The 26,727-nt window shown below is 35.3% G+C and overlaps 3 protein-coding genes across 6 annotated transcripts; 1 reads left to right on the forward strand and 2 right to left on the reverse strand.

Annotated features, from left to right (window-relative positions):
- The first annotated feature begins 7,554 nt into the window (after window positions 1–7,554).
- LOC112501555 lies at window positions 7,555–12,877 on the forward strand. Its single transcript, XM_025105222.1, has 7 exons — window positions 7,555–7,647; window positions 8,044–8,283; window positions 9,209–9,600; window positions 11,254–11,503; window positions 11,593–11,758; window positions 11,872–11,974; window positions 12,067–12,877. The coding sequence occupies exons 2-7, from the start codon at window positions 8,073–8,075 to the stop codon at window positions 12,679–12,681; spliced, it is 1,737 nt and encodes a 578-aa protein (XP_024960990.1). The 5' UTR covers window positions 7,555–7,647; window positions 8,044–8,072; the 3' UTR covers window positions 12,682–12,877.
- A 189-nt stretch (window positions 12,878–13,066) lies between these two features.
- On the reverse strand, window positions 13,067–16,394 carry LOC112508075 (ankyrin repeat domain-containing protein 13C-like). Of its 2 annotated transcripts, XM_025112864.1 has the most exons (3): window positions 15,800–16,394; window positions 13,820–15,588; window positions 13,067–13,586 (listed from the first exon to the last, which is right to left on the reverse strand). In XM_025112864.1, exons 2-3 carry the CDS (start codon window positions 15,365–15,367, stop codon window positions 13,197–13,199), a joined length of 1,938 nt encoding a protein of 645 aa, XP_024968632.1. In that variant the 5' UTR covers window positions 15,368–15,588; window positions 15,800–16,394; the 3' UTR covers window positions 13,067–13,196. The 2 variants fall into 2 exon arrangements, with proteins under 2 accessions (XP_024968632.1, XP_024968625.1); XM_025112857.1 differs by lacking the exon at window positions 15,800–16,394 and having other exon boundaries at window positions 13,820–15,779.
- A 92-nt stretch (window positions 16,395–16,486) lies between these two features.
- Window positions 16,487–25,562, reverse strand: LOC112508050 (diphthine--ammonia ligase). Of its 3 annotated transcripts, XM_025112836.1 has the most exons (14): window positions 25,296–25,562; window positions 25,050–25,110; window positions 23,375–23,549; window positions 23,198–23,269; window positions 22,409–22,488; window positions 20,474–20,699; window positions 20,339–20,371; window positions 19,607–19,689; window positions 19,460–19,532; window positions 18,862–19,207; window positions 18,335–18,666; window positions 17,615–17,949; window positions 17,091–17,457; window positions 16,487–16,941 (listed from the first exon to the last, which is right to left on the reverse strand). In XM_025112836.1, the coding sequence occupies exons 3-14, from the start codon at window positions 23,450–23,452 to the stop codon at window positions 16,726–16,728; spliced, it is 2,241 nt and encodes a 746-aa protein (XP_024968604.1). In that variant the 5' UTR covers window positions 23,453–23,549; window positions 25,050–25,110; window positions 25,296–25,562; the 3' UTR covers window positions 16,487–16,725. The 3 variants fall into 3 exon arrangements, with proteins under 3 accessions (XP_024968604.1, XP_024968610.1, XP_024968616.1); XM_025112842.1 differs by having other exon boundaries at window positions 23,375–25,110; XM_025112848.1 differs by lacking the exon at window positions 23,375–23,549 and having other exon boundaries at window positions 25,296–25,559.
- Window positions 25,563–26,727: the final 1,165 nt, after the last annotated feature.

The raw sequence follows: 26,727 nt of genomic DNA on the forward strand, positions 1-26,727 counted from the left end.
ATAGCCGTTATAAAAATGAAATTTGATGGATGGACCAAATTATATTTTAAAAATAAAAGTAGAGAGAGAGAGAGAGAGGGGAGTGGATAATAGACGGAACTACCCCTCACTGTCTAATGGCACGTTAATTGATGATGCTATTAAAAGGGACCATGTCTGTTATAAAAATGAAATCTTAGGGATGTCTTTTAAATAAATAAAAAATAAGAATCTTACTCGTTAGTTTATGTAAACCGTTGGAACAAAATAAATTTGCGTTTGACTCTACATTAGTAAAATAGATAGATATAAATATATAAACATATTATATTGATGCAGTGATACATCGCAATATAAATGTATCTAATTATTTATAAAACTGGAATAGACAAGTTTTCATTTTCTAAATGTATCAGTGATATTTGTGTCACTAATGTTGACAAAACATCATTTACAATATATGAATGCAGGTGAATTATGATTTTTAATAAACTACAACTTCAAATTTATATCTAATGATAAAAAGATATAAAATACTTTAGAAAACATAACATTAGACATATAAAGTGCTTGCTATGTGAGAGAGAACTAAAAATGACTACCGAGTATCAATTAAATAAAGATACAACTGATTAAAGCTTCTTCACAGTGCATAAGAAAAAAAATTAAAAGTTAATGCTGAGCCAATGACCCTAAGATTTGATGTGTTGGCAGTTGGTTGTAATAAAAATCCATCAAAACCACAAAAGTGGTGTTCGATTGATTTAAGTTTAGGTTCAAAAAATCAAAAAGTGCATGAAGGTCTCATGTTCGAATCCAATGAGAAATAAAAATCTTTTATGGCCACAGAAGTTCAAATATGGTAACTCCAGGCTGGGATCAATTGGCTTGCATAGCAGGTTGGATATTCAAGTTGATAAAAAAATCCATCAATCAGTTATTTCATAAAAAAAATGTACTTGATAAACATTTGTATTCTAATATTTGAGATAATGCATCTCCTGTTATAGTTATGTCATTTAGGTAGCCAAGCCATAAAACTGTGCAAAGTGGGTGAAAAAGGCATCACTTTATAATTATATGACAAACACAAAAATGTAAAGTTTTTAATAGCTAAACTCGTAAAATTTCAAATTATAGAAGGGGAAAAAAAATAGAAAGGGTTTCCAACAAGATCTGGGTTTGCAACAACAATATATTAAAATGTGCATTTTATCTATTTAATATATTTGATATTAGATAACTCAACACAAACATTCGGTACATATGAATTATATAATTGGATTAATTATCGTTGAAGTGCAAAATCAGATAATGTTAACATCAAAATGAAAAAGCCCGGTCCCTGGCATTGACACGACCTTAAAGATTGATCAGGCCAAAAAAATTCAAGGTATTGGTTAAAGTCTGGATAAAAAAATCAGACTTGAAAAATCTAATCATGCCCTCTTTCAACTTCAAAGCCCGGTCCCGGTCTAGCCCATACCTAAACAACATGGTTTTTTTTTGCTTACTGAAAAAATCTTGTAAGGCTTGGGCTCAAGCCCGAAAAAGCCTCGGTCTTATGCATTTCTTATTAGAGCTACAACAAAAGGAAGTTGGAAATATTAGTTGTGGAGTGAAGTTCAAGGACAAAAAAATCAATGAATTTTAGCCTTTCAGGCAAGAATCTATCCTAAGTTTCAGTTTAATGCATACCCATTGTCTAGTCAAAATACTCTTAAACCCTAGTTATCATACATACTCACTGGACCTCTCGACCACAACAGTGAGTTGATCATGCAACCATCAAGAGGCAGTGGATTTGGTGGTAGGAGTCCTGGTGGAGGAGGTTTGGGGGTGGGGGTGGCGGAGCCGGAGGTGTTCACTCTAGAGGAAGTTGTAGGTCAATTAATATCTCCTCGCATATCTCTTTCTCACACACATAGAGAGTTCTTTAGCCCATTGATTGTTTTCAGGGCCGGCCCTGGTACCTAGGCCAAAGGGGCGACGGCCCAGGGCATCAAAAATCCTAAGGGCATCAAATTTTTTTAAGCCCAAACAATATACTAGGTTCAGTTTGTATTTGGGCCTTAAAAAAAATTACCGTTAGCCTTCTTAACCTTAGTCCATTCCATTAATCGTCGCTCGCTGCCTCGCTCTCGCTCTCGTCTCTCGCTCTCGCAAGTCGCAACAGAAATCGAAATCCTTCCTCGCTCTCGCTCTCGCTCTCGCTCTCGCTTGACGCTCTCTCTCTGGTCTCTGCCTCTCTCGACTATCGACGGCCGTCTGCCGTCTGCGGCTGCCTCGCCGCCGCCTCGCCGGTCACTCTCGGCCCCTCGCCCATCGCTCTCTGCCTCTCTTGTCGTCTTTTGTTGAGTGTTGAGCCCTTGACATTGAGGTTAGGGATTTAACATTTAAGTTTTAACTTAGGTTATTTTAGTACTTATTCAGTTATTTGGTTATTTTATTTACTTTATTTTTAAAAATTTTAAAGTTGTTTGATTGGGAAACCTAATTAGAGTTATTATGTGCTCGGAATTTCCAGAAATTAACCTAGTTCATTAGAAGGCTTTAGAGGCAATCAAGTAGGTAAATGTTGAAATTAAGTGATTCAAGAGTATATTTCAACTCGTTTTTGAATTATATTAGTATATTTCAGCTTATGGATAGGGTTAAACTAGCTTTGCCTTTGTTTAAGAGTTAGAATGGTTAAGATGATTAAACTTATGTTTAATTACTTATTAGGTAATGTGTTGGGCAAATGACTAATGTGGTTGTGAAGATTCATAATTTCAATTCTGATGATCAAATTGTCCATCAGAACTTTTGATTTTTGAGTAGATGGTACAGACTGGGGGAATTCAAAATTGGAGCTCCAAATGTGGGAATTTGGGACTGACATTTGGTGCCCAGACCATATATGAATGTGCCAGAGTTAGAATGGTTAAGATGATTAAGTTATGGTTGTTTGAAGTTGACGTGTTATCCTGCACACTCTCTTCATCACACTGTTCCATATATGAATGTGTCAATTGTGTTAGTTCATCACCGTAGTTACATTGCGTTTAAAAGAATACTCTCCTCATGTGAGTGAAAGAGATACACACTGATGTTCTGCTGCAACGCAACATCTGTGATCAATAACACCACAATTCGTGGTGAAATTGAGTACGTGGCATCGATTATTTATGTATGATCTTTTGTAGTGTTTCTTTATGGCTTAGATACATTGGGGATGATTGTTGGTTGTAATTGATCATGTTGAAAGTTTGGCAACATTTTAAAATGAGATCTCAATAGCCTCATGTTAAGGTTTTAGTTATATCTTTTGTTATGTTTTACTTGAAGAATATATAGGATGGTACAGATTTATGTGTTCTTATTCTTTTGGATGGTTTGTAGGGAGATAAAACCAATTATGAAGGATGCATAAGTCATGGAACATGGGGTGGATTTCATGGACGTGTTAGCACACACCTTGATGCTATTGGGATATATGTGATGCCTGAATCACTTGCACTTGGTCGAAACTCTACAACTAAAGACAATTCCATGCATGAGRTTCATTTCTTAAAGTCTCTTTCTCATATTCTTGTTCTTAACTATTTATGTTTCAAGCCTTATCTAAAAACCTATAAATAGTTAAACCTATGTTGTTATCAATAATTGGCATCTCGATAACCATATATCTGCATAGATTTCCTTTGTGAATAATGAATACTGATTATTCATGTTGTTTTAAAGTTAAAAATATCCTCATATATACTTGTGATTGAATTTTTTTTCACTATAAAGGGCATTTTTTTGACTTTCCGCCGTGGGCATCCAAAATCTCAGGGCCGGCCCTGATTGTTTTGATGTCATTTGTTTCTCCTACATTCAAGATGCTTAACTACCAAAGAATAAAAACTAATTCCACCGGCAAAACAATCACTAAATTTGGTGGGGACATCAACAATAAAAACTGGTTCAACTCCAACCATACAACATATATGATGTCTAAACATGAACACTCCAACAAGTAAAATGCAGTTTGTACCGTGCAATTGGAGTTGCTTATCAAAGCGTTATTTTTCCAGCATTTGTTCATGCGTGAGGGAGATGCAGTGACAAAGCTTATTAATGAAAAAAAAAAAAACCTAATTTAATTACCTAATTTACCTTTAAAACAAAACCCAGATTAACAAGAGATTATTGGTCACAAATTCTTAATTGAAGGCCCTCTTACAAAGACAAAATCATTTGATGGATTCTTCGAATTAGGTTTACGCTAATACTGATTATCATTTAAAATTTTGCAAATTTTTTTGTTAAGACAATGAAAGATATTGCGGTAACATCATTTCCAACTCAAATTATTTACTCTTTATTGTGGACTCATTCCCTACTCTTTATTTCCTTGTTCCTTTCTCGAGACAATTCTTGTTTAGATATTACTATCGATTATTCATTAAATTATATTTAAACTATATCTGATCGTTTAATTTAATCTTCCAACCAATTAATCCATTATTTCAATCATTTATTCATATATTTTTTCTAATTTGCTTAAAAACACTTCAATACAAATATCAAATAAACATAATAGATATTCATATGATCATAATTCACAAGCTCAATAATAAGAGAAATATTAAATAAAAGAATATCATAAAATATTTATATTTATTTATTAAATGAGTAATTAAATTGAATGGAATTGATCACCAAATTGTCACTAAAATTGGTCGACTCAATTTTTAGATATCCGGTTTTGACTTGAACTCTCTCCGTTAACCTTTTTCTTGTTTGGCTTACGTCACACTCACATGTGGATGCTTGTCGCTTTATTTTTTTGGATTTTACATGCTATTTAAATTTACATTTTCTTTCGTTTTATTATTTATATCAACATCAATGGTCTTTTCCTACATTTCTAAAGCTTTTATTTTACCTTTAATAGTGGTTTGTTAAACATTGCACCGTTACGCTATCTTTAGGATTTACAATTTTTTTATTTTTTTTCCTTTCTAAAATTGACTCAATCCATGATTTACCATAATTATAAGGGCAAATTGCATGAAAAAATAACGTACTTTAACTTGATTTCTATTTTGAGTAACGTACTTTCAAAACTTTCATTTTGGTACCTAAAATGTAAAGTTTTAAACATTTAAGTACCCGGGTAACTGGTTGAAGTATTAACCGGTTATCATACTGATGTGGTATCCAATTCGGTATTATTTGTTGACCTAGTCAGTGACGTGAAATTTTTTAATCTAAAATTAGTCTTTTTTTAAGTCTAAAATTAGTCTTTACTGGGTTATCCGGGTACTTAAATGTTTAAAACTTTACATCTTAGGTACCAAAATGAAAATTTTGAAAGTACGTTACCCAAAATAGAAATCAAGTTAAAGTATGTTATTTTTTCATGTAATTTGCCCTAATTATAACAACAATAAATTATAAACTAGAAGATGAACCATAACTTTAAAAACACGAAAACAAAAATAATAATTTTTAAAATAACAATCATTCAGAGGGTTTTAAAACCATTAATTAAGCAGATATTTTTATCAAAGAAGATTTAGTTCTTAATAATTTAAAAAATTGTCTTTTAATAAAACTATTAAAAAATAAATAAACAATCGATTAATCATCCCTTTGTTTATGTATAAAATATGTGTGTGTTCGTAAACAAGGGTGGGTGAAAACGATGGGAAAGCCGAAAAAAATAAAGAAAACCAGAAGTATGTGGTTATGGATACGATACGTCAAAGTCATCTTTTGCGAAATAGGAGAATTGGTTGGGTCACAAGAGGGTGATGACCGTAACCATCTTTAAATATGTTTCTGGACTAACACGTGTCCTTTAATAACCCCGCGGCAATCATTCACGTGACGGCCTTCACAAAACCATGCACACGAACAAGTGACATTAAAACTTCTCTACAATCCGACACGAATAAGGTTTCATTTTCATTTTTTTAATTTTGTCTCCTGTTTTTCTGCTGTGTGACATATGACCATTTTAACAAGAGAAATTGATCAATAAGTTATTTCTCTCATATCAATTTATTATTTTTGTAAATAATATCTTAATTTGTAGGAGCAGCTAAAACCCCAAAAAAAAAAATTATAAGTTTTACCCAGGTCTATAAATGACACTTCCTTCATTGTGGACTTGGACAGTAATTATGGAGGTGTCATTTGTGAACCAAGGTAGAAAATTGTATTTCTTTTGTCTTTTACTTACATTTGCTAATTGTGGAGGTCTCCTTATGGAGGTAGTGACATTTAGGTTAAAATGAGAGAGGATTCACTAGGAGATCAATCCATGTGAGAGAAATGACCATTTCGATCAATTTTTCTTTTAATAAGCGCGGTTACATTAAGTTTGTTTATCTTCACTGATTTAATTGACCGAAATAGTCAATCTTCTCATTTCAATTTACTTTACAGCTATTTTTAGAAAAATCAAATTTTCAAATTAGCCAGATTTTACGCAAATGATTATACATTTGCGTAAACCACTTTTTCAAAAATAATATTTCGTCATTGTTTGCCTATAAAACACCGTACCATGACCCCAATGCTTTTACCTCAACAAGATTGTCATTGACACACCGAATACATTCAACAGTGTCACTTACGGAAATTTTTTGGCTGGTGCTAGGGAGTCATCAAGTCATACGAGTTCCAATTTTTTTCAAAATGTCATATATTTAACTTGGTTTCTTGTTCAAGAATAACATTTCTTCAATTCTTAACTAGAAAGTTGTCTAATAACCACCATACGGTATGGGGGCCGTCATGCCTAATTGGATTCACAAATGTCATGATTTAAAGTAACAATAAAATCATAGTAGTTTTCGAAACAACGAAAGAGAAGGCCATAGTGAATGTCTAGATTTTTACTTGTAAGATTTTCGTTAAATTTAACTTAAAATGGTTTTTTTAGAGTACTCAATAAACAAAAAAAATTAAATTTGAAAGCGAATCAAAAAATTCCATCAAAATCATTCAAAACACGTGTCTTAATACAATATGCACAACCAGTAACTAAATTTTATACGATAAGTATGGTTTGTTTTCTAACATCAAACTAAAATACCAACTTTAATGCACGATTGCATAAACTTCGGACTCTTTTCAAATTTCAACGCAAAAATATAGCAAACAAATATTGAAAACGTCAGTTAAACCAGAAACTTAGAAATTTGTTTCGAGATTGAAATTTATTGTTATGTGTGTCCAAAATTTAATAATAAAAATTAATAAAACTTAACAACAAAATATAACAATAACAAGATTCATGAAACGATACAAACTCTTTTTTACGAGTTCATCCTTTGGGGTTGTAAAGGAAAGCGTACATGTTTTGTGAATGTGATGTTAGAGTGTAAAGGAAAAAAGAATGGGGGGCCCATATTGCAGTGAAGAACATATTCCCTTACCTACACATGACACCACCAAATCCTCCCTTCCTCCACACACTAGACTCTTCACTTGTCCTAGTGAGAGATACATATATATATATATATACACATATAACATATAGATATATATGTATATATATATATATATATATATATAGAGAGAGAGAGAGAGAGAGAAGCAGAAGGAGAATTAAGGGTGGCGATATATGATTGAATTCACAGGAAGATATATCATGTCGACCTTCAATCTGTCCTGGGTTTTTATGTGGTAAGTTTAATTCCTATACATATATATGTATATGTATATATATATATACACACACACACATATGTATGTGTGAATACACGTTTTTCTTACATTTTTCAGTATATTTCAGAAATGGAAAATTGCATCTTTCATGAGTTCCTGTTCGTTTTGAATTTTCTTTAAGAAAAAACCCATCCTCAATTCAATTTTTTGTACACCAAGAATTTTTTCAAGATAATGCTTTAAAATGTAAAAAAAAGCTTTTTTTTTTTTTTTTTTTCTGGTAAACATAAACCCAATATTCATATTATTTTTAAAATCAAATTTTGGATCATGGGTTCGACTCCTGTGCCTTTAATTTGTGTATTTATTTTGATATTAATTTTAAAATAAATGTATGGTTTATTAATTTTGCAGAGGATTTGTATATATATATATATATAAAAATGGAGGGGAATGGAAATGGAAATGGAAATGGAAAATCGTTGGAGAGAATGGTGTCATTGAAGGCATTGCAAATGGGGAATTCGTTTTCATGCCAAATATGTGTGGTTGGATTTCTGTCTGGAGTTTGTCTCACGTCTCTCTTTCTTGCTGCTCTCACTTCCTTCGCTTCTTTCCAGTTTGCTTCTCCCAATTCCACTTCCTCTTTTCTCAGTAAGTATTTTCTATTCATCTCTTCAAAAAGATCTTAATTCAATTTTCATTAATCACAATCGAATTTTACCAAAATTTACGGCATATTCAAACACCCAAATACTTGATTTCTGATTGCTAGATCCGAATACACCTTTAATTGATTCTCGAAACCACAACAGGTGATTCAAGTTATGTAGATGGTTTTGATTTTAATAGACTAAAACCCTAATTATGTGTTTGAAATTGGAAAATTGGTGGAGTATTTGTCAAGTGATTATGACATTGAGAAAATGATTGAGTCAAAAAAAATGTACAAATGAATATATCTCCATAAGGGTGTCGTTCAAGCAAACTAAAGTTGTACACTAATTAACACTCCTTATTCACTAAAAATTATTTTTAATAAAAGTAATTTAAATTATAAAATATAGGGTCTCTTATGTTATAAGAAAATTGTTGTTTTTAAACCATATTTAAGTTAAATTAATAACATTAAAAAAATTATATATATATATATACATACAGAAATGAAATGAAATCGGTAGGAGTAATTTATTTATCCATCAAAAATCTTATGTACGGATTTCTATGTTCGACAATCACACACTCCAACGTACAACATGCTTTGTTGAAAAAGACGCCCACCAAAAATTTTAGCTTAAACTCCAGGACAAACGTACAAGTCGACACAGCATTATTGCTCTGGATTTAAGAATTTCAGCTCTGGAAAACGGGCCATCGCCGAGTAGAAAGATTTTATTGTTTAGCCATTATAAGCAAAAATCATATTTACAAAATGAACCCTTATCTTTTAGATTTTTTACAGTTAGACCTCAACTGTGTATTTTGTTGCAACTTAATCGCTATTTTGTAATTTTGTTCTTAAATCTTTGGAAATTTTATGATGTAAGATTGTTCTATAAAAATGGGTATTATTTTGTAGATGTATTTACGGGTCAAGAATGCGATTCTAAATCACAAGCAGTAGAAAGAATGGTGATATCACACAACGTTATCGAGGTCCGAGTCAACGACCATGTCAACTCGATCTACTCGGCTTGGAGTGAAATGCTGAACATGTCAAACACCGGTCAAGGTCTGTTCTCACGAGATACAATCACTGACGGATCTCAGGTGCATAGACCTCCTCATTTGGAGAACTGTAAGTTGACGAGCGAAGCCAACCGGCTTCTCGATAAACGTACTGAGGATGCGAAGTTACCACCATGGACAATGTGGAAAGGTTTCTTGAATAACTACCCTCTATCAACAAAAGAACAACAACAAGGGTATAATGGTAATCAAGCCATCTCTAAAGGTTCTTATCCTCCATGGGTACGTGTTTATAACTCTTGGAACCATGCGTTAGATTTAGACCTGGTCGGTACTAAGATTTTTGATGTCTCGTGTGAAAATAATAAAAAATGTCTTTAAGTCAATGAAACAACGAAATATGCGATTTTTTAAAGAGTTTGGAACCTAGTCAAGCTAAGTGTTTCATCTTCATGTTGATTTTTATTAATTATAATATATAAAAAATTACAGGGGGGACATAAAAAGCAAAACTCTGAATCCAAAAAATAGAATGATAAAAGGATAAATCTTGGATTAAATTGTGTTTTCTTCTTTTCCAGTTTTCTCTTTTCCAAATGGAAATTAGCAAAATAAAAACTTTATTTCAATACATGAAACTTAAAACACAAGGAAAACTACAATTAGTTTTTAACTAAAATAGTAAATTACATCCAAATTACTATCATAGTAAGCGAAAAATAAAACTAAAATAGTTACAGGTCTAACGACTAAAGTCTAAGGGTCTATTTCTTAGCAGCTTAAGAAGCTTAATGGAACTAACAGCTTATTCGCTCAACTATGCATGATTGTTTCGTAGTGGCTTAATGATATAAAAAGTGACTTATCCAATAAGCTTCGAGGGGGGGCTTTATATAGAAAACCAAGTTTTCTTTTCCAAACATGTCCCTCCCAACTAAAAAAACGTTAATGAGAAAACTCTCTCAAACAAAAACTTTTCCAACTTATACATACAGATTAATTCACACAGACAACGCTATCTACATAGAACTTAATAAAAAACCAATCAAACGGCCCTTAAATCTAATGCGGTAATGTCAAACCTAGAAGTAAACAAAAGTCAAAAGAACAATGATAAATTGTAAAATTCATAATCTATGTTACTGTGCATTGCAAAGAACAAGTGCTCAATAATTAAGACAATATCACAATATGTTGTACAACATGCTCTAGCTATGTTGATATAACGATGTGCTCATGTGCATTGCAAATTCCAATTCCTAGATATTTCAATATGCAAAAGAAATACTCATTATTAAAATGACAAAAGCCCTTTAGTCTTAGCCTAGTAGGTCAGTAACCCACATGACCACACATGACACAACTTTATGATAATCAGTTAGATATTTAGATATTTTTTGGAAAAATATTTGAAGATTCATAAAATCATAATATGTCTCACACAACAATTCGGTAAGTTCAAACAACAGTAGAAATCAGTTATTCAAGATTTTCATCTTTGATTTATTGAATCTAATTTCATGACCGCTAATTAGTTGAAAACGAAACTCAACGCCTTGAAAATCTAAATAGTCAAACTTTGAAGAACACTATAAATTAGATTGACTTGTTGGAATGATGACGTTAACCGAGACACGATGTGCATTCAGTATCCATCACTACTAGGTAAAATTACAGTTAAAGCAGAATTATCCAATTCCCCCAAAACTAGTAATAGATGACAATTTGATGCCCTTTAGGATTTGATGCCCTATGCGACCGCGTCACACAGGCTGCACGTGGCCAGGGCCGACCCTGACCTTCATACTTTAATATATGTTGTGTCGGAACTTATTTTAAGGGTTCTTTTAGTAAGTAATCTGATACATTTACGACAACAACAATTGATGATGTGGTCCCACATATTCGATAATAACATTGGCGGGTTTGTTGCAGATAAAAGGGTCGGACGAAGAAAATTATCCGCTAACAAGGAAAGTGCAAAGCGATATATGGGTGCACCAACATCCCGTGAACTGTAGCGATCCGAATCTGAGGTTTCTCGTTACGGATTGGGAGAGAATACCTGGATTTGGTATGGGAGCGCAGTTTGCCGGGATGTCCGGGCTTCTTGCAATTGCCATTAACGAAAAAAGAATACTCGTCACAAACTACTACAATCGAGCCGATCACAATGGTTGTGAAGGTAAACAAACTTGCGAAAACGCAAAATCCTTGCTAAACATTCATCTTATTTGTTTATCTCATCGTCCGGTGATCCAATTTTCTCGTTAGGTGCATCGAGGTCTAGTTGGTCGTGCTATTTCTTCCCGGAGACATCACAAGAGTGCAGGGATCGAGCGTTTGAACTCATGAATGAAAAAGGAGCATGGGAAAACGGAGTTATCACGGTGAAAGAAAACTACACAACGAAGCAGATATGGACTGGCCCGATCCCACGGTAAATGCCGTTACTAAATTTCGAACCTATATGCACCATTCGAGATTAAACGCGAGATTCTTTTGTTCTTTCCAAAATCTTTGTCGCATTGATATAGTGAAACTTCATTACAGGGTATGGGGTAGTCCTTGGACTTACATTCAGCCAACAACAGAAGTAAACGGGACATTAATCGGCTATCATCGGAAAATGGACCGGAGATGGTGGCGAGCACAGGTAGATCTACTCGATTGTTATGAAGTATTCAAACGTTTGTATGGTTGTTTTGTTCTCTTTAATCGATCGATATTTGTACCACAATCATTCAGGCTTTGCGCTACCTTATGAGGTTTCGAACAGAGTACACATGTGGCTTACTAAATGCGGCACGACACTCAGCATTCGGATGGGAAGCTGCCGAGTTGGTTCATTCATCCCGTGTTTCGGAATTCGACATGAAAGATTCTCCATCTGCAATTGAAAAGTACGTATGGTCAAATCACGAGCCTTGGACGCCACGGCCATTGCTAAGCGTGCACGTAAGGATGGGAGACAAAGCCTGCGAAATGAAAGTCGTTCAGTTTGAAGAATACATGCATCTTGCTGATCGGATCAGACATCGTTTCCCTCATCTGAAACGCATTTGGCTGTCCACCGAGATGCAGGAAGTGATCGACAAGATAAAGCTGTATGCAAACTGGAAGTTTTATTACTCGAATGTGAGACGGCAATTGGGAAATATCACGATGGCGGTATACGAAGCGAGCCTCGGTCGAGAAACAAGCACCAACTATCCGCTCGTTAACTTCTTGATGGCTACCGAAGCTGATTTCTTCATCGGGGCCTTGGGTTCGACTTGGTGTTTTCTCATAGATGGAATGAGGAACACTGGCGGAAAGGTGATGGCCGGGTACTTGAGCGTTAACAAGGATCGGTTTTGGTGAATCGGTTGGTCGACCAATGTCGAATATGGTTTGTAATAGTCGATAGTTTTAGAGCAAGAATTTGTATGGAATTGTTGTATCTTTTAGTATCTATCATCTTGTAACCAAATCATCATACGTTGGTGGCTTTTCACCTATTTTGTGTATATAACAATAATGCATAAGATGAAGTTATGAGAAGTTATAGGCATTATAGTTTGTGTTTGGTGTTATGATACCATGTTAAAATTTGTATAATATTTTTTAATAAAGTGACAGTTCCTTTTTGAGTATTTGGTTTATCTAAATATTTTAAAAACCATTAAAATATTATGAATTATGAATTATGAATAATTCATAAATATGAAAATTTTCAAAATGTTTATATAATTGAAGAGCATAATAAATAATAAAAGCATTGATATATTGAAGCTGTTCCTGATACAACTACCAAAACCCTGACTAGAAACAAAGACCGCATGCATACAACAATCAATCGAACAACCCCAAATCAAATTTTTACCACACAAACTCCATCACTCCAAATCTTCACTCAGCGGACGTCCGCCATTTTCAGTGTTTCTCGCTACTGCAGATTGCTTCTTGTGTTTCTTGATCTTGGCTTTCTTGGCCTTCAACCTACGTTTCTTCTCGTTGGCATCGACCCACGTGTAGTCGGTCGGTATGTTGAATGGATCCGTCTCGTCCCTAAAACTACGACCCTCGCTGTCGCTTGATTGATCGCCGCGGTTTCCTTTCATCCATGAGATCCAGGATGTTGACCCCTCTGCTTCTTTCGGTTTTGAATCTTGGAAGTGAGCTGGGCTCGAGAGAGGTGTCGAGAATTCTTCCGATGAACTTTGTAGCTCCTTGAATTTTGTAAATGTTACGAGTACTCTGATTGTTGGCACAATTGGAATTGCAATCTGCAGTTGCAAACGGATATTTATATGATATTTTGACACAAGGGGTGGATTCATTTGAGAACCGTAAAATATTTTGAGGATTGATGAACCAATGAATGTTCGTGATGAATTACATGAATATTCAAATTGTTTCATTCTAGGTTCCTAAAATATTTACGATTGAACTTTCCTATTTGACATAATTATATCATCGCCTATATAAAGAAACAAGATGTCGGAAAAATAGAGTGTACCTTGACGGGAAATGTCCCGTGAGGTAGTTTTGTGGTTAGAAGCTCCCTAAGTCTCCGAATGGCCTTCACCTTGTTGGCCAAGATGTCGAGCAATGGCACAAGCTCGTCGGTTTTCAACGGGAAATCTGGTGTCAACCAAAGAACTGGTCTCAGCCCTTTTTTATATTCGCTTTCATGTTTAGGTTCCGTTGCCGATCCTTTCTTCTTTTTCTTCTTAGCGCTCTTATCTTTCACTTTCTTAGACTCACCATTGTCCTCCCCGTGAGTTTCAGACGATGATTTTTGAGTTTCATTCAGTTTCGAGAACTTCTTTAGAATCTTTGAATCCTCAGGATCATTTGTTTTCGATCCTTTCTTGTTCCAACCGAACCAACTTTTCTTATCTTTCGAGTTGGATTCGTAGTTTTCAAACGAACCTGGCTCGCTGTTTCCGTGTTCGACTTCGCGTTCTTCATCATCACGAAGGCTTTCTGAGTTTCCCATTCGAAGGGCAGAATTCAATTGGATCTTTTCTTCAGGTGTCAACACATCATCATACTCATCATGGTCGTCGGTTCCACCTTCGACCGCCCGTTCGTTAGAAAAAAGCTCCTCGTCCGTCATAGCACCGGGAACCCGTCTCGATTTCACGCTCACAATCACGTTAAGCATTTCATACACTTTACTTTTCCAGGGTCCAACGACTTCCGTTCTCTCTTGCCGTCGCCAATTCAAATGAGGAACGAGCTCGGCCTGAGTCACGTCGATTCCCGGCCGGTACATGTTAGTTTGAGACATCAATGCAACTTCATGAGCAACTTCCGCTTCCGAAGGTTGAGCACCGGCTCCCTCCAAAGCGTTTGTTATTTCTTTCTCTTTATGAGAAAGAACGATCAACGAACCTGGAGGCAAAGACGTGTTACCATCTCCACTTAAATACCCATCTCCAAGAAACATGAACGTTTGATCCGACCGCTGAATTCGGAATCCGTCAAAGCCAGCGAGCGTCATATCGGCACGTAGATTCGACCCACGTTTCCAAATCCGGTAAGTATCCGAGGGGGCAATCCTTCCTATAAAAGGAATAACCGAACTCTCGAAATGGAAAGTTATCTCCATATAGAAATCACGAATACGAGCAGCCGAAGCTACGATTCGAGGGAGCCTACGACACCACTTGGCCCACGCAAGCGGCTGGTAGTGCCGAGCAATGATCATGGCTATGTTCTCTTCTCGATTACAAACCGCTTCTTGAAGTGCACTCCATCCATGCTCGTTTTGAAGACTCCAATCGGCACCAGCAGCCATCAAAATGTCGGCTGAGACCGGATCTTTGAAACGAACAGCAAGATGAAGAGGCGTTTCGCGGCCTGGAACATCACGGCGGTCGATTACAGCCGACACAGCATCGGCATCTAACTCAGCGGCTACTGATTCAGACTCGGTTTTAACAGCACCGGCTTTGGCCAACCGTGGGAGGGCTGCAATGAGTTTCTTAAGGGCGGCATGGTCTCGTTGGGAAACTGCTAAATGAGCAGGACTATGGGAATACTTTGCACAATCTTCCATTGATTCTTGGTGTTCTTAGTGATTCAATCAAGCCAAAGATTCACCCATTTTCTATACACCATCATAAATCATAAATGCCCAATTGTTAAAGCTGAATGAACTATAACCTAATGTTGCTCCACATTTGCCAAAAAAAAACCCCAAAATCTGAAGATCAAATCGGGAAAATAAAACCTTCAACTACTGTTCATAGCTTCATACAGGATTCGGATTTCCCAAATCTGAAAACAATAAATTTCCTAATTATAACATTAAGAACTTAGAAGCAGATGAAAACAACAGATCCGTGTTGCTTTTTTAAGCATTTGGTTTGCCCCAAACTTCAAATTCAAACATCCATAGAACAGTAACAAAGAATAGCAATCTCTACGGTTTTTTCAACTTAATTTGTGATTTGAAATGAAGATAATAAGAAAAAGAGCAACAAGATACCTGAAGGGAATGAATGTATGGAAGCAGTTGAAGTAGGGATTGTGAAGTTGTTGTTTCAGATCTTCCTCCATCCTCTGGGCATCGGCATCTATCTGGGTGGAGTGAGAGGCTTAAAGTGGTTCAATTGTTTTTGCCTTTACTGCTTTCCAGAGGTCAAAAAGACGACAATGGCAACTGGATGGACTCAGACTACAACCTTGTTATTACTTCTCTAATCACTTGCTTAATTAAAAACAGTAGATTATATGTTTCATTGCGTTTTTTATTTTTTCAAAGTTCAACAAAACAGATCCTTATGGTTACGTCTTTTAACGAGTTACATACATATAGCTGCAATTTTTTTTAATGAGTTAGGTTCTAATGGGTTACATTTTTTAATGAGTTGGGTCTCTATGGTTGCAGTTTTTTAAAGACCAAGTTCGTTATAAAGTGCACCTACATAGACACGATCCTTTGAATTTTAAAAAAGGGAATCAAAACCGTTCAAAACATATAACCACAAAGACAAAACACGTTATTTTCTCAAAGTATAATAACTGCACATTCTTAAAAACATGGATGTTTATTTTAGGACCATAATCCATTTCAATTTAATCAATATTTACCATATGTTTTTTAGAAAATAGAGTTAAAAAATAATAATAATCACCACTAAATGAACAAAAACAACACATGAAGTTAAAAATGTATAATAAAACAAATTAACATTAATATGAAACATAACTTAATTTGTTTGGTTTCTAATTTCTACTAGATATTTTGTATACAATACCAAGGTAATAATTGAGTGAAGACAAATGCCAAAATATAGGGTACTGTTTGCAGGCCTAAAACAGAAGGACATCACTTCAAATGGTAATAAAGATGTGAATTTTTCACATTTTAGCTCTTAGAAGAAGAGCCATAAATCAAAAAACAAATTGATGTCAGGATTTTGTAGCAAATAGCTCACAGGTGACTATATCATCCATGGAAGCAGCAGAACTCCCAACCCCAATCACAGGCACGACGTTGAAAATGGGTTCCTTTCGAATTGTCATCGTTTTAGTCGTTTTAGCAAATTCATCGAATGTGGTTTTGAAGATTACTGACAACGTTTCATGGGAGATGCCGCTGCTCGTCGACAAGTAAATCCTCAGATTCTGCAAAACAGAAGAGGCATGCATAATCGAGTTATAGAGAGACACATATGTATACACATACATATATAAACACACGCACACACACTTAAATGTACATGTGCATGTGCATACATTCAAACATATATAAACACACACACACACACACTAACCGTTACGTCATCCCAAGAAAAGAAGTTCTGCAAAAGGACTTTATCAAGACGATATACACAAAATTTTGCAGCTCTTTCCATTTTCTCCTCAGCAGTGATAATCAAAAGATCATCAGCGTTTGCGGATATGAACTTATCAGAACAGATCTTCTTAGCAATTTCAGTTGTAATGGATAAAATGACTGCACAGATTCTCCCATGAACAAGACACTTCTGAAGACACTCATCATGCCATATTTCTGGTTGAAAACATGAATCGAACTGATTCACATTATATTTTAGGTCCGACATAACTTGATTGTTAACAATTTCCACACTTTCTCTATCATGCTCAACAAAGAGTATGGGCTTCACTTCAACAAAAGCTCTACAAGACCACCAAAAGAATGGTTATTATAAATTGAAAAAAGAAGTTAACTTTTCATTTATATGTTCCCAAGACTTCACTTTGGATACAAACAACAAGATTTCCCGCTGTGGTGGAAATATATGCAAGTACAACTGAGAGGAAATGGTAGGAGTACCTTTTTGGCAGATCAGGGACAAGCACGTACAAGAAAAATTGATCGAGCACTCCAGAAAGACGCTGATCTAAGTTGAGTAGCTTCATCTTACTAAGGACGGCATTGTGCTTCTCTTGCATACTGATTCTGTCCAATGTCGAAGTAGACTCTGAACAATAAATCACAAACAGTATGGTTGATGTACTTATTGAACAGTTGAAGCATTTTGCAACAGCTTCACTGTTCAGCAGGGATTGTTCCAGCTCAGCAGCAGGGCCACCACTACATAATGACATGGTTGAAGGGTCAAGACCCAATTGCCCAGCCATGTAAAGTATCTCTTTATGCAGTGTTGCCTACAAAATAGTAGAATACGACCAGGCAAGATTTTCTTTAAGATGCATTGAAGAAAAAAAATCTTATAGATGTTTAAGCTTTAAATATTTACTCCATCCCACAAAAATTGCAACACTTCCCAATTTGGGATGCTCCCTGAGAATTGGAAAATTTTCATTTTAGGGAAGTTTTCAAACTACATTTACCCATTTGTGCAATAAAAAGTTGGCTTGAGACTAAAAGATCCGTTCATTTTGTCACCATCTTAGGGTATTCTAGAGATTTGACGAATAATCAAACATTTTCCAAAGGCTATGTGCCAGTAAAACAATGCAAATTTCATGAGATGGCAAGAGTATGATTTAATGCTTCAACAAACAGATGATATAAGTTTAGATAATTTACCTGGCTGTATGGTCCAATACAACTAGGAGCCCATGAAGAGATGCTCTGCACATGAAGTACCTTCTTACTTTGATCATTTGTTACCAAGACTTCTACATAGGCCCTCCCTAGACCAACTTGCGACAGAGGAAGTTCAATCGTACTGCGGGATGGGACACCAAAGCGACATTTATCCTGGGTTATAAAGTTCACATATGTTTCGTTTGCAATAGCAAACATATTCATATCCGAGATGTACAGATGAACGTAAAGCACATTCTCCCAAGAAAAACCAACTTCATTAAGCTGTGATTCAAGTTTCAGCAATATGATCTTCAGATCTTCCTGCAGATCTGCCACCACAGAAATTTACTAAAGAGAGAGATGTATGTATGTGTATATATGTACGTATGTAAATATGTGTGTGTGTGTGTGTGTTTGTAGATATCCACACATTGAACAATATGAAATACATGGAAGACATAACAAAAAACAACAATTTAAAGATGCACCAATAATTGAAAACTTCTATTATCACTATTACTAACCTACTGAAGTTTCTGATGAGCCTTGCAGCCAGCAAGACATCGAGAAAATGTTCTCCTTTCGAGTTTTCGAAATATGAGGTCTATGCTTCTCAAGTTCAGCCAAATCGAAGCCAACTTCAGATGGCCGGCACTTCTCTTCCACTATTTCTAGACATTCGTTTTGTACTTCAATTACAGACTCCATATTCTCCAGAGAAAAACCATTGCTTCTGTTACTGTCACTTACACAAACAGATTTTGGCTTATCTTCGCAATGGAATGCCAAGGGGTGAAGGAATCCCACAGGAGCTATGGAATTTGAAGACTGAAGTACAAGTTGGAATTCATCTAGAACAATTCGAGCGTACTGGAATAAATCAAAGGTGAAACCGGAAACATGAACAGAAAGGAAGATAAATATTACAAGTCACCAAAACTTAGCAGTAGTAAAATAAGTGTACAAAAGCTCAAGAGGTAATAACGCAGCTATTTTCATAGAGACCAAAACTGAAAGAAATGGACGGTGGATACGAAAGCAATTAAGGTTCTACTTTCCAGTTCAAAACAAAAGCTGCCGCAAATTTTTTTGGTTTGTAATTCCTTATACCAGAAGACTTACTTCAAAGAGGGGGCAATCAAGCGTCAATGTTTCATACTCTCCCCCTTCACCACATACATTACTTCCATATAACCTGCCAAGACAACTTATAACTTGAAATGTTGATAAAGAAAGCAAAGATAAAACTTCTTTATGCAACCAACATACTCTTTTAACTTAAGCAGGTGTGGCCATAGATATGACATCTCTTTCCCCAAATGCTTTGAAGGATCTAAGCCAATTGCTGCGACCTAAGAAATTCAAGGAGAATGACCTTAGGTTAAACAACCATTAAAGAGTAAGATAGTAAGATAGTTGTATACAACTGTGCATTACAAGACTGCATCAGGAAGACTAAAAGTAGTCTTGTAGATAAAACCCTCTACCTGATGATATAGTTAGACTCAGGGAGCTTTTTATTTATGTTCCTCCTATTTCCCTGTTTGAGTTTCCTTTTGGCTTACCCCAACTGGTTTGGCATAAATATGTGTCGACAACCATAGGCAGATAACCAATTACTACAGACCACCCTGAGGTACATGCACTTCTATTACCAAGTCTCCCTGCACCTTTCCCCTTTGGTAGGACCTTGCCATATTTGACACAAAGAGATTCTGACAAGTGTCGCCACACACACTAACAAAAAGTTGATATTATAATTAGTATCCTTTCAGGATATTCAACATAAAGAATTATATGATCCAGTTCCCTTGCCCACATAATCTAAATGTCGTATATTTACTTATACATTCTAGTTATATGAATAGAACTTTAAGAGCGTGATAAATTGTAACCACAGCTACTGCCTAGCCACCTGTTGATTTATCCAAATTCAACTCAGAGGAGTATGCAATGGTTTAACAGGAATGTAAATTCAGAGTTAAGTATTACTGCGTTTACCTTTACTGTGATAGCGAAGATCCCAGTTTCAATCTGGTTAGGCCCAAAAAAGAAAAGACCGAACAGAGAAAATGTTTAGTAGAGATTAGTAACATTTCACAGGATTGCCACCCAATATAATAAAACATCAGGTACCATTTCTTGTAGGAGCAATGATTGATCCAACTTCCATAAATAGGCTAGAGAAATCAGCCCTAGTCGTGAACAAACATTTTCTACCCGTAATCTTTGATAGTCAGAAGCAATTGCACCAGATGATACTGCTGTGACAGCAGGTATCTGTTTTTTGACTTCTTTTAACAGGATATACATGTCTTCTACTTCATCACCAGGAGTCGTTTTGTAGCTAAGGTCATGACGCCTGTACATTCAACAATATAAATAAGTTAACAGAGATAATTCTCAAATTCTTTGTCCAATTAGACAATATCATCAACATAACATCAAAAGCATACGGAAGCAAGTTTATAGAAAGAAGTCAACATGGAACCTACCTAATTCAAATTAGAAAAACGAATGCGTAGACAGAAAATCATACAACAATGCCGCAAAAAAACATTAAAGATCTGCTGAATTCATATATAAAATTGCATCCTGCACAATGTTCCCAAGGGGTATTTGATAACCATTGCCCTTGTGCTCTCTTGCAGCTGGAGCACTTTGTTACATTTTCAGGACAACTTTTAACTAGACTATGATAAAATTAAAGTAAAAAAAGAACAAGCTAGCTTTAAGAAGCTATTATATCACACATGTGGTGTGGCCCTTCCATATGCTGACTTGGGTAGATCTTTGGTACCCCACTCCCAGAAAAGAATAAGTTGTGACCGTATGTTGGTCATGTCATTTGATTTCTTTAGTCAAGTCATTTGGTTTTCTTAGACAAATTTCATATAAACATGTCAAAATAATTGCTAGCCTTCATTTACAAGAAACTGACACCGAATTTTACAGTTTAAGATAAAAGGCAGAGTGGCTATCAATATGTCTAAAATGAAGTACACTGTTAAACGCTACTATTTGTTTGACAAGAAAACTGATGCAAGAGATCACCTCACTCTCAATCACTAACACTGATATGTATATCAATTATCAAATAAATTAAGTTGTCAAAAATGAATACCCATTTTTGGCTAGACGTGGTCTATTTAATGTAGGAACTTCAACTAGAAGCCAAAAACCTATCAGTGTTATCAACCAAAGCCAATGCCCCGGACATTGAAGCCCACAACAGCAGCAAATTTTACAACTACAACCATCCCATTCCTTTGAACATTGTTGAGAAACAAGTCACTGCAAGAAAACTGACAAACAGAAAGTCCAAACTCATTTGTAGGCTGTAGCTTTCTTATTATGATCTATAACCTTAGACCATGCTTGCCTTTTTATTTGGGTTTAATTTCTTGGCATAGTTGAGATTTGTAAATCAAAGTGATTACAGTTGCTCTTCCATAATATCATGCACCTGTAGAATAGATCGTTCCACAATAAAGTATAAGGATTAATTTTAGTATGACATAAACTGTTACTATTATCCGATATAAGTATGGAATTTTTAAAGTTAAATGGGCATGGCATTCTACCACTTACCAAAAAAGCTGGAGTTGAAAAGTACAAGATGAACATGCAAACAACATATTTTCAGGAAAATAATGTGACTTATGGCAATTTCAGTGATAAACATAACAGAAGCCTACCATGTTGTCTTTTCATTTTACATAACATCCTAACCAACTCAAAGAGACAACTCTGGTCACATAAAGTTCGCAAGCACCAACTACCAAGTAATACAACACATGCCAATCAGAATTCAGTCTAAAACTTCGAGCAAGAACTATAAAAAAACAGATGCATATGTATTTGAGAAAGATGGACGGATCAAATACAGTCCCTCATCTAATTTGTTTGACCACCTAAGATTCAATAAAGAACTAAAATGAAACAATCAACAATTCGAAGTTCTACTAAATAGGAAAATGCAATTGTATGCTATGTATTGCTTTAAAAGCGTATGTTTTCCAGAATAAATCCAAAAGCTATGCTAAAAAAAGTTCCGGTTAAATAGCTTGCCTGGTGGATCCTTGTATTCTTCGTCTAAACAAAGGCACTCCCATGCATTTAGCATAACTGACGACAATCTGGTGACCAACCTGGGAAATGCAAACACGAAGCAATTAGTTTAGCACATAATACAAATCGTATCGGCTATGTTCATTCAGTATTTCTCAAATCCAACAAGCTAGATATAAATTGTATTCTAATATTGCTTCCTCCCAATAGGTTAGGTAGATATCACATTTTGCTACATAGAATTTCATTTCTAGTAACTGGACAACAAGATGATATATGTACAGGGCAATGATACACCAAAGGTTAACAATAAGATATCTTTCTGAAATTTCATGAAACTTTCAAAGACAACATTATATCATGTACATAACAAAACATATTATTAGGTTAGGCTACATATTTTTTGAAGTTCTTTTAACTTCCAAATTATATTCTTCAAGATAAATATCGATGTTTTTTTTCAAGTGCATACTGAATGCAATATCAGATTTTTGTATACTTGTTTATTTAGTTGACAATTGAAAAGTAGCTTGTAAATTAGAAAAGTTTGTGTGTGTCTTAAAATAAATAAATAAGCTTCACAAGTATCCATAATTACCCATAATCATAAGCATTGGGTCCAAATTATCTCATACCCAATTATCTCATCCCCATAATTGCATTGCCTAGCAGCCTAGGGGTACCCAATTGTCAAGTCCAAAAAAAAATTGCATACCACTATCAGAATTCAATTCCTTTAAATTTTGCATTATCATGAATTATGCTTGTGACTTTGTAACAGAGACTTACAGTTTGATACATGTAGCTATCAAGCTCATCCACAGCATCATCGGCAGGCAATAAGTTCGCCAATGCAACAACCTACGGTACAAGTATCACATGTTTAATTAACATTCACTCCAAGTAGTACATAACAAACTAGACATCAATAACCACTTCATCCATGTAGACATGGAGTAGTCTTACTTCATGGCCATATTGGACACATTTCATCATGGCAAAGCAGCTGTCCTTGCCGCCACTGACTAACCCTACCACCTTCATCTTCTCTTTATAGATTTATTTTGGTTGACAGTGTAAGGTTCAACTCTTTTTAGGACTAAAAGAAGTGCTTGCTAACAAGATGCCCACAACCAGAAAACTGTCAGTAAGAAATTATATACAATCATTAGAGAAAAAATGATCAATATTCCAAACATACCCAGATCCAATCCAGTAAAATTACAGCTTCTGGTATATTTTGACACCTCATACTTCACAATTACACAACACACTAAAATTAAACTACACAATAAAAGGTTTCCGATTTAAGGCTTCAAATCAACTTACATTTCAAACTTTCAAATTTTAACAATTAATACAAACAAGTAAAGCAATATGAAGTTGGAATACCTAGCTGCACCAATTAAACTTTCAAGCTTCCAAAGTCAGGTCCCAAGTTCACGGCCTCAAATTACCAAGGTAGGAAGGAGCTGAGGCAGTGGGGCTGGGATAGTATGTACATTTTTCGCTTTAAAAAGAATTGATAGTTTTTCTCACAGATTCGATAATTACAATGGGTGATTGTGGTTTTTGATAAATAAATTATAACAGTAAATTTTTTAACAAGCATTAGTTTCAAAAAAAAAACAATATAAAAATTTTAAAAGTACAGATATTTCAACGGACAGAGTAAAACGAAAAAAACATAAAATGATCATATGTAACACCTCCTTCCAATAATGGAAAGGTAGGTAAAGAATAGGAAAGTAACATCAAACCCGGCACATAAAACCTCAAATATTCAACAACATCCATCATTAAATCATAGCCACAACTAAATTTTAAGGACCTTGTCCAATCTACATAAAGAAAATAACAATGATTGGTTTTAATTCACCGCACCAACGAATTAGCATAATTTTTAGGTTACTATAACCAAAGCAAACCAAACGAACCCAGTATATCCCACTCGAAAGTAGGGTCTAGGAGGGGTAACCGGATAGGATGTACGCAGACCTTACCTAAACCACTAGGATCGAGAGGCTGTTTCCATGGAGACCCCCGGTTTGTGCACGAAACATAAGTTTTTTCAAACAGGAAATAAGACAGGTGATATAACAGATAAATGTGGAAATACAACCAGTAGAATAACTATTCAATGGTGTGTGCATGAATCAATGGTGTGCAAGCAGAAAATGCAATCAAGTAAACATGAAATGCAAGTAGAAACTAATGTACATGGCAACTTAAACACATAGATAAGACCAGTAAGAAAGACAAACATTTAGAAGCTCACAATGTCCTCCTGAAATTAAACAAAACTTAGCTTGTTGTGCATTACATTTTAACTACAACTAATGGGTTCAATTGCAACCATTTGCATACATCAAAACAATGCTAGATGGGAGTTAAATAGTAGTATTTATACATTTTAACCTACAACTAATGGGTTCTAAGACAACATGTGCATCAACTGATTGTACGTACAAGTAGATGATACATGGAGGAATGGAAGATGTCCCAGTCCTTGTCAATCGTCTCAAAGTGATACAATATCAAAATTATTTTTCGATCATATTAGTTATAAATGCAGTAATTGACCATCCCTAACAATATAGGCACTAATTTCCACCAAGTATATGCGAGTCATAGAACTTACCGATATAGCACAACCAGTCGCAAGAAACCACTTTAGCGGTTACACCTCTTTTTCGCGTTCCCTGAAAGAAAGTGGAGAAAAGGGGGTTTATACGGGATGCCCATACCCTAGGCCCAGCATAGCATTCTTTTTTCCTAATCCGCCAACTTGTATCGGGTTCAGTTCGTTTCAGTTAATTACTTCTTACCCTTAAAAACAAATAAAGATTGATTAAGAAGAACAAAAATACCAAGTATTACATCATACCTTGTTCGACGAGATGAGATATTAAAAGGATGCAAGAACGACAGACCTTGGAAACAACTGACTTTGACTACAACAATTTGAGACCCTACAAAATGGTGAGCAAGAAACTACGAGCGAACTTATAGCGGTTAGTTCAGTTGCCGACGACGGGTAGTTAGTAGGGCGATTACGAGTGGCGAACCCGTAATCGCGAGAAGGCGAAGTGGCCGGAGACAGCAGAGGAGGGGGGGGGGAATGAATTAGGAATCCAGGGTATGACCTTCCTTTTGGAGTCAATGGGCAACGTATCCAAGCGTAAAATACAGATTCGGAAAATAGAGCCGAATCGGATTGTTCTAAAATCCGGTTCTTTTTCACCTAAAACCGGTTGGAACTAAAATAGGAGAGTTAATTTTTACTTTTGGTCCCTTGTCTATGATTACTTTTTGGTTTTAGTCCCTACAATTCGTAAAATACAATGAATGGTCCATTTTTTGTTTTTTTGGCCCAATATAGTCTTTCTCCTTAACACCGCTAAGTAAGGCTCCGTTGGTCATCCATATACCCCTCATGTGAGTGGTAATTTTGTCATTTTACCTTTCTTCCTCCCATCTCCTTCCTCCTCAACCAAGAACATACATGAAAGTCATTTACGTAAATACCGTAAAATGAGTTTTTAATTAAATTCCTGGTTGTGTAAAAAAAAATAGATTTATACTAATGAGAAGGTCACAGATTTAATTAAAATCTCATTTAAGATTATATACCTACAAATCTCACATACACCACCATCGTTGCCACCCACAACCATCACCCATCGAATTGGAACAAATAAAAGAAGATAAGTCGTATAAAGATGAACATGAATGAGAAGAAATAACATAACTCATTTAAAGATGAACACGAAGAGAACCAACAATCCATAGCCATCATCATTCATACAAATCAGATTAATAAGAAACCCCTAAATCTAAATTAAATCCATATAAAAACAACCCTATATTTATTTAATGCATCTAAATCTATATCGAAATCAAGACCCTAAATCTGAATTGTTGGATCTTTGACTTTTTGATGTTTTTGTTGAAGTGTTCTTCATCTGAATCGTTCGAAATCAAAACCATCAAGTTTGTAAACCGATACCATCTGAATCTGAATAGTTCGTAAACTATAAGTCTAGAACCATATTCGAATTGTTGACCCAAAACTACTTCATTCGCTCTTCCCCTTCTTCTAGGATTTGCTTATGCCACTCAAACTAGAAACTAAAATAAAACACGACAATCTGAACCATAATCGTTCCTAAACAAAAGCCATGACGAGTGTTGAAGATGAAGAACCAAATAAAGCACGAGCATCAATGGTTGCTTTATTTATAAATCACATTTTGATCATTTATCTATGCCTTCTTTTTGGTTTCCGACGCTCAAATTCATAAGTTACATCGGTTTTC

This window comes from Cynara cardunculus (assembly GCF_001531365.2).
Source record: "Cynara cardunculus var. scolymus isolate 2C chromosome LG 1, CcrdV1, whole genome shotgun sequence".
Taxonomy (NCBI): Eukaryota; Viridiplantae; Streptophyta; class Magnoliopsida; order Asterales; family Asteraceae; genus Cynara; species Cynara cardunculus.

What these genes read in the sequence shown, in the direction of transcription:
- LOC112501555 (XM_025105222.1), top strand. Translation starts at nt 8,073, where the DNA reads ATGGAGGGGAATGGAAATGGAAATGGAAATGGAAAATCGTTGGAGAGA. An exon ending in CGATCACAATGGTTGTGAAG is followed by an intron (nt 11,504 to 11,592) that starts GTAAACAAACTT and finishes TTTTCTCGTTAG; the next exon opens with GTGCATCGAGGTCTAGTTGG. An exon ending in TGGACTGGCCCGATCCCACG is followed by an intron (nt 11,759 to 11,871) that starts GTAAATGCCGTT and finishes ACTTCATTACAG; the next exon opens with GGTATGGGGTAGTCCTTGGA.
- LOC112508075 (XM_025112864.1), bottom strand. Translation starts at nt 15,367, where the DNA reads ATGGAAGATTGTGCAAAGTATTCCCATAGTCCTGCTCATTTAGCAGTT. An exon ending in ACGGGACATTTCCCGTCAAG is followed by an intron (nt 13,587 to 13,819) that starts GTACACTCTATT and finishes TTGCAACTGCAG; the next exon opens with ATTGCAATTCCAATTGTGCC.
- LOC112508050 (XM_025112836.1), bottom strand. Translation starts at nt 23,452, where the DNA reads ATGAAGGTGGTAGGGTTAGTCAGTGGCGGCAAGGACAGCTGCTTTGCC. An exon ending in CACCTGCTTAAGTTAAAAGA is followed by an intron (nt 19,533 to 19,606) that starts GTATGTTGGTTG and finishes TTGTCTTGGCAG; the next exon opens with GTTATATGGAAGTAATGTAT. An exon ending in GTATTGGACCATACAGCCAG is followed by an intron (nt 17,950 to 18,334) that starts GTAAATTATCTA and finishes ACTATTTTGTAG; the next exon opens with GCAACACTGCATAAAGAGAT.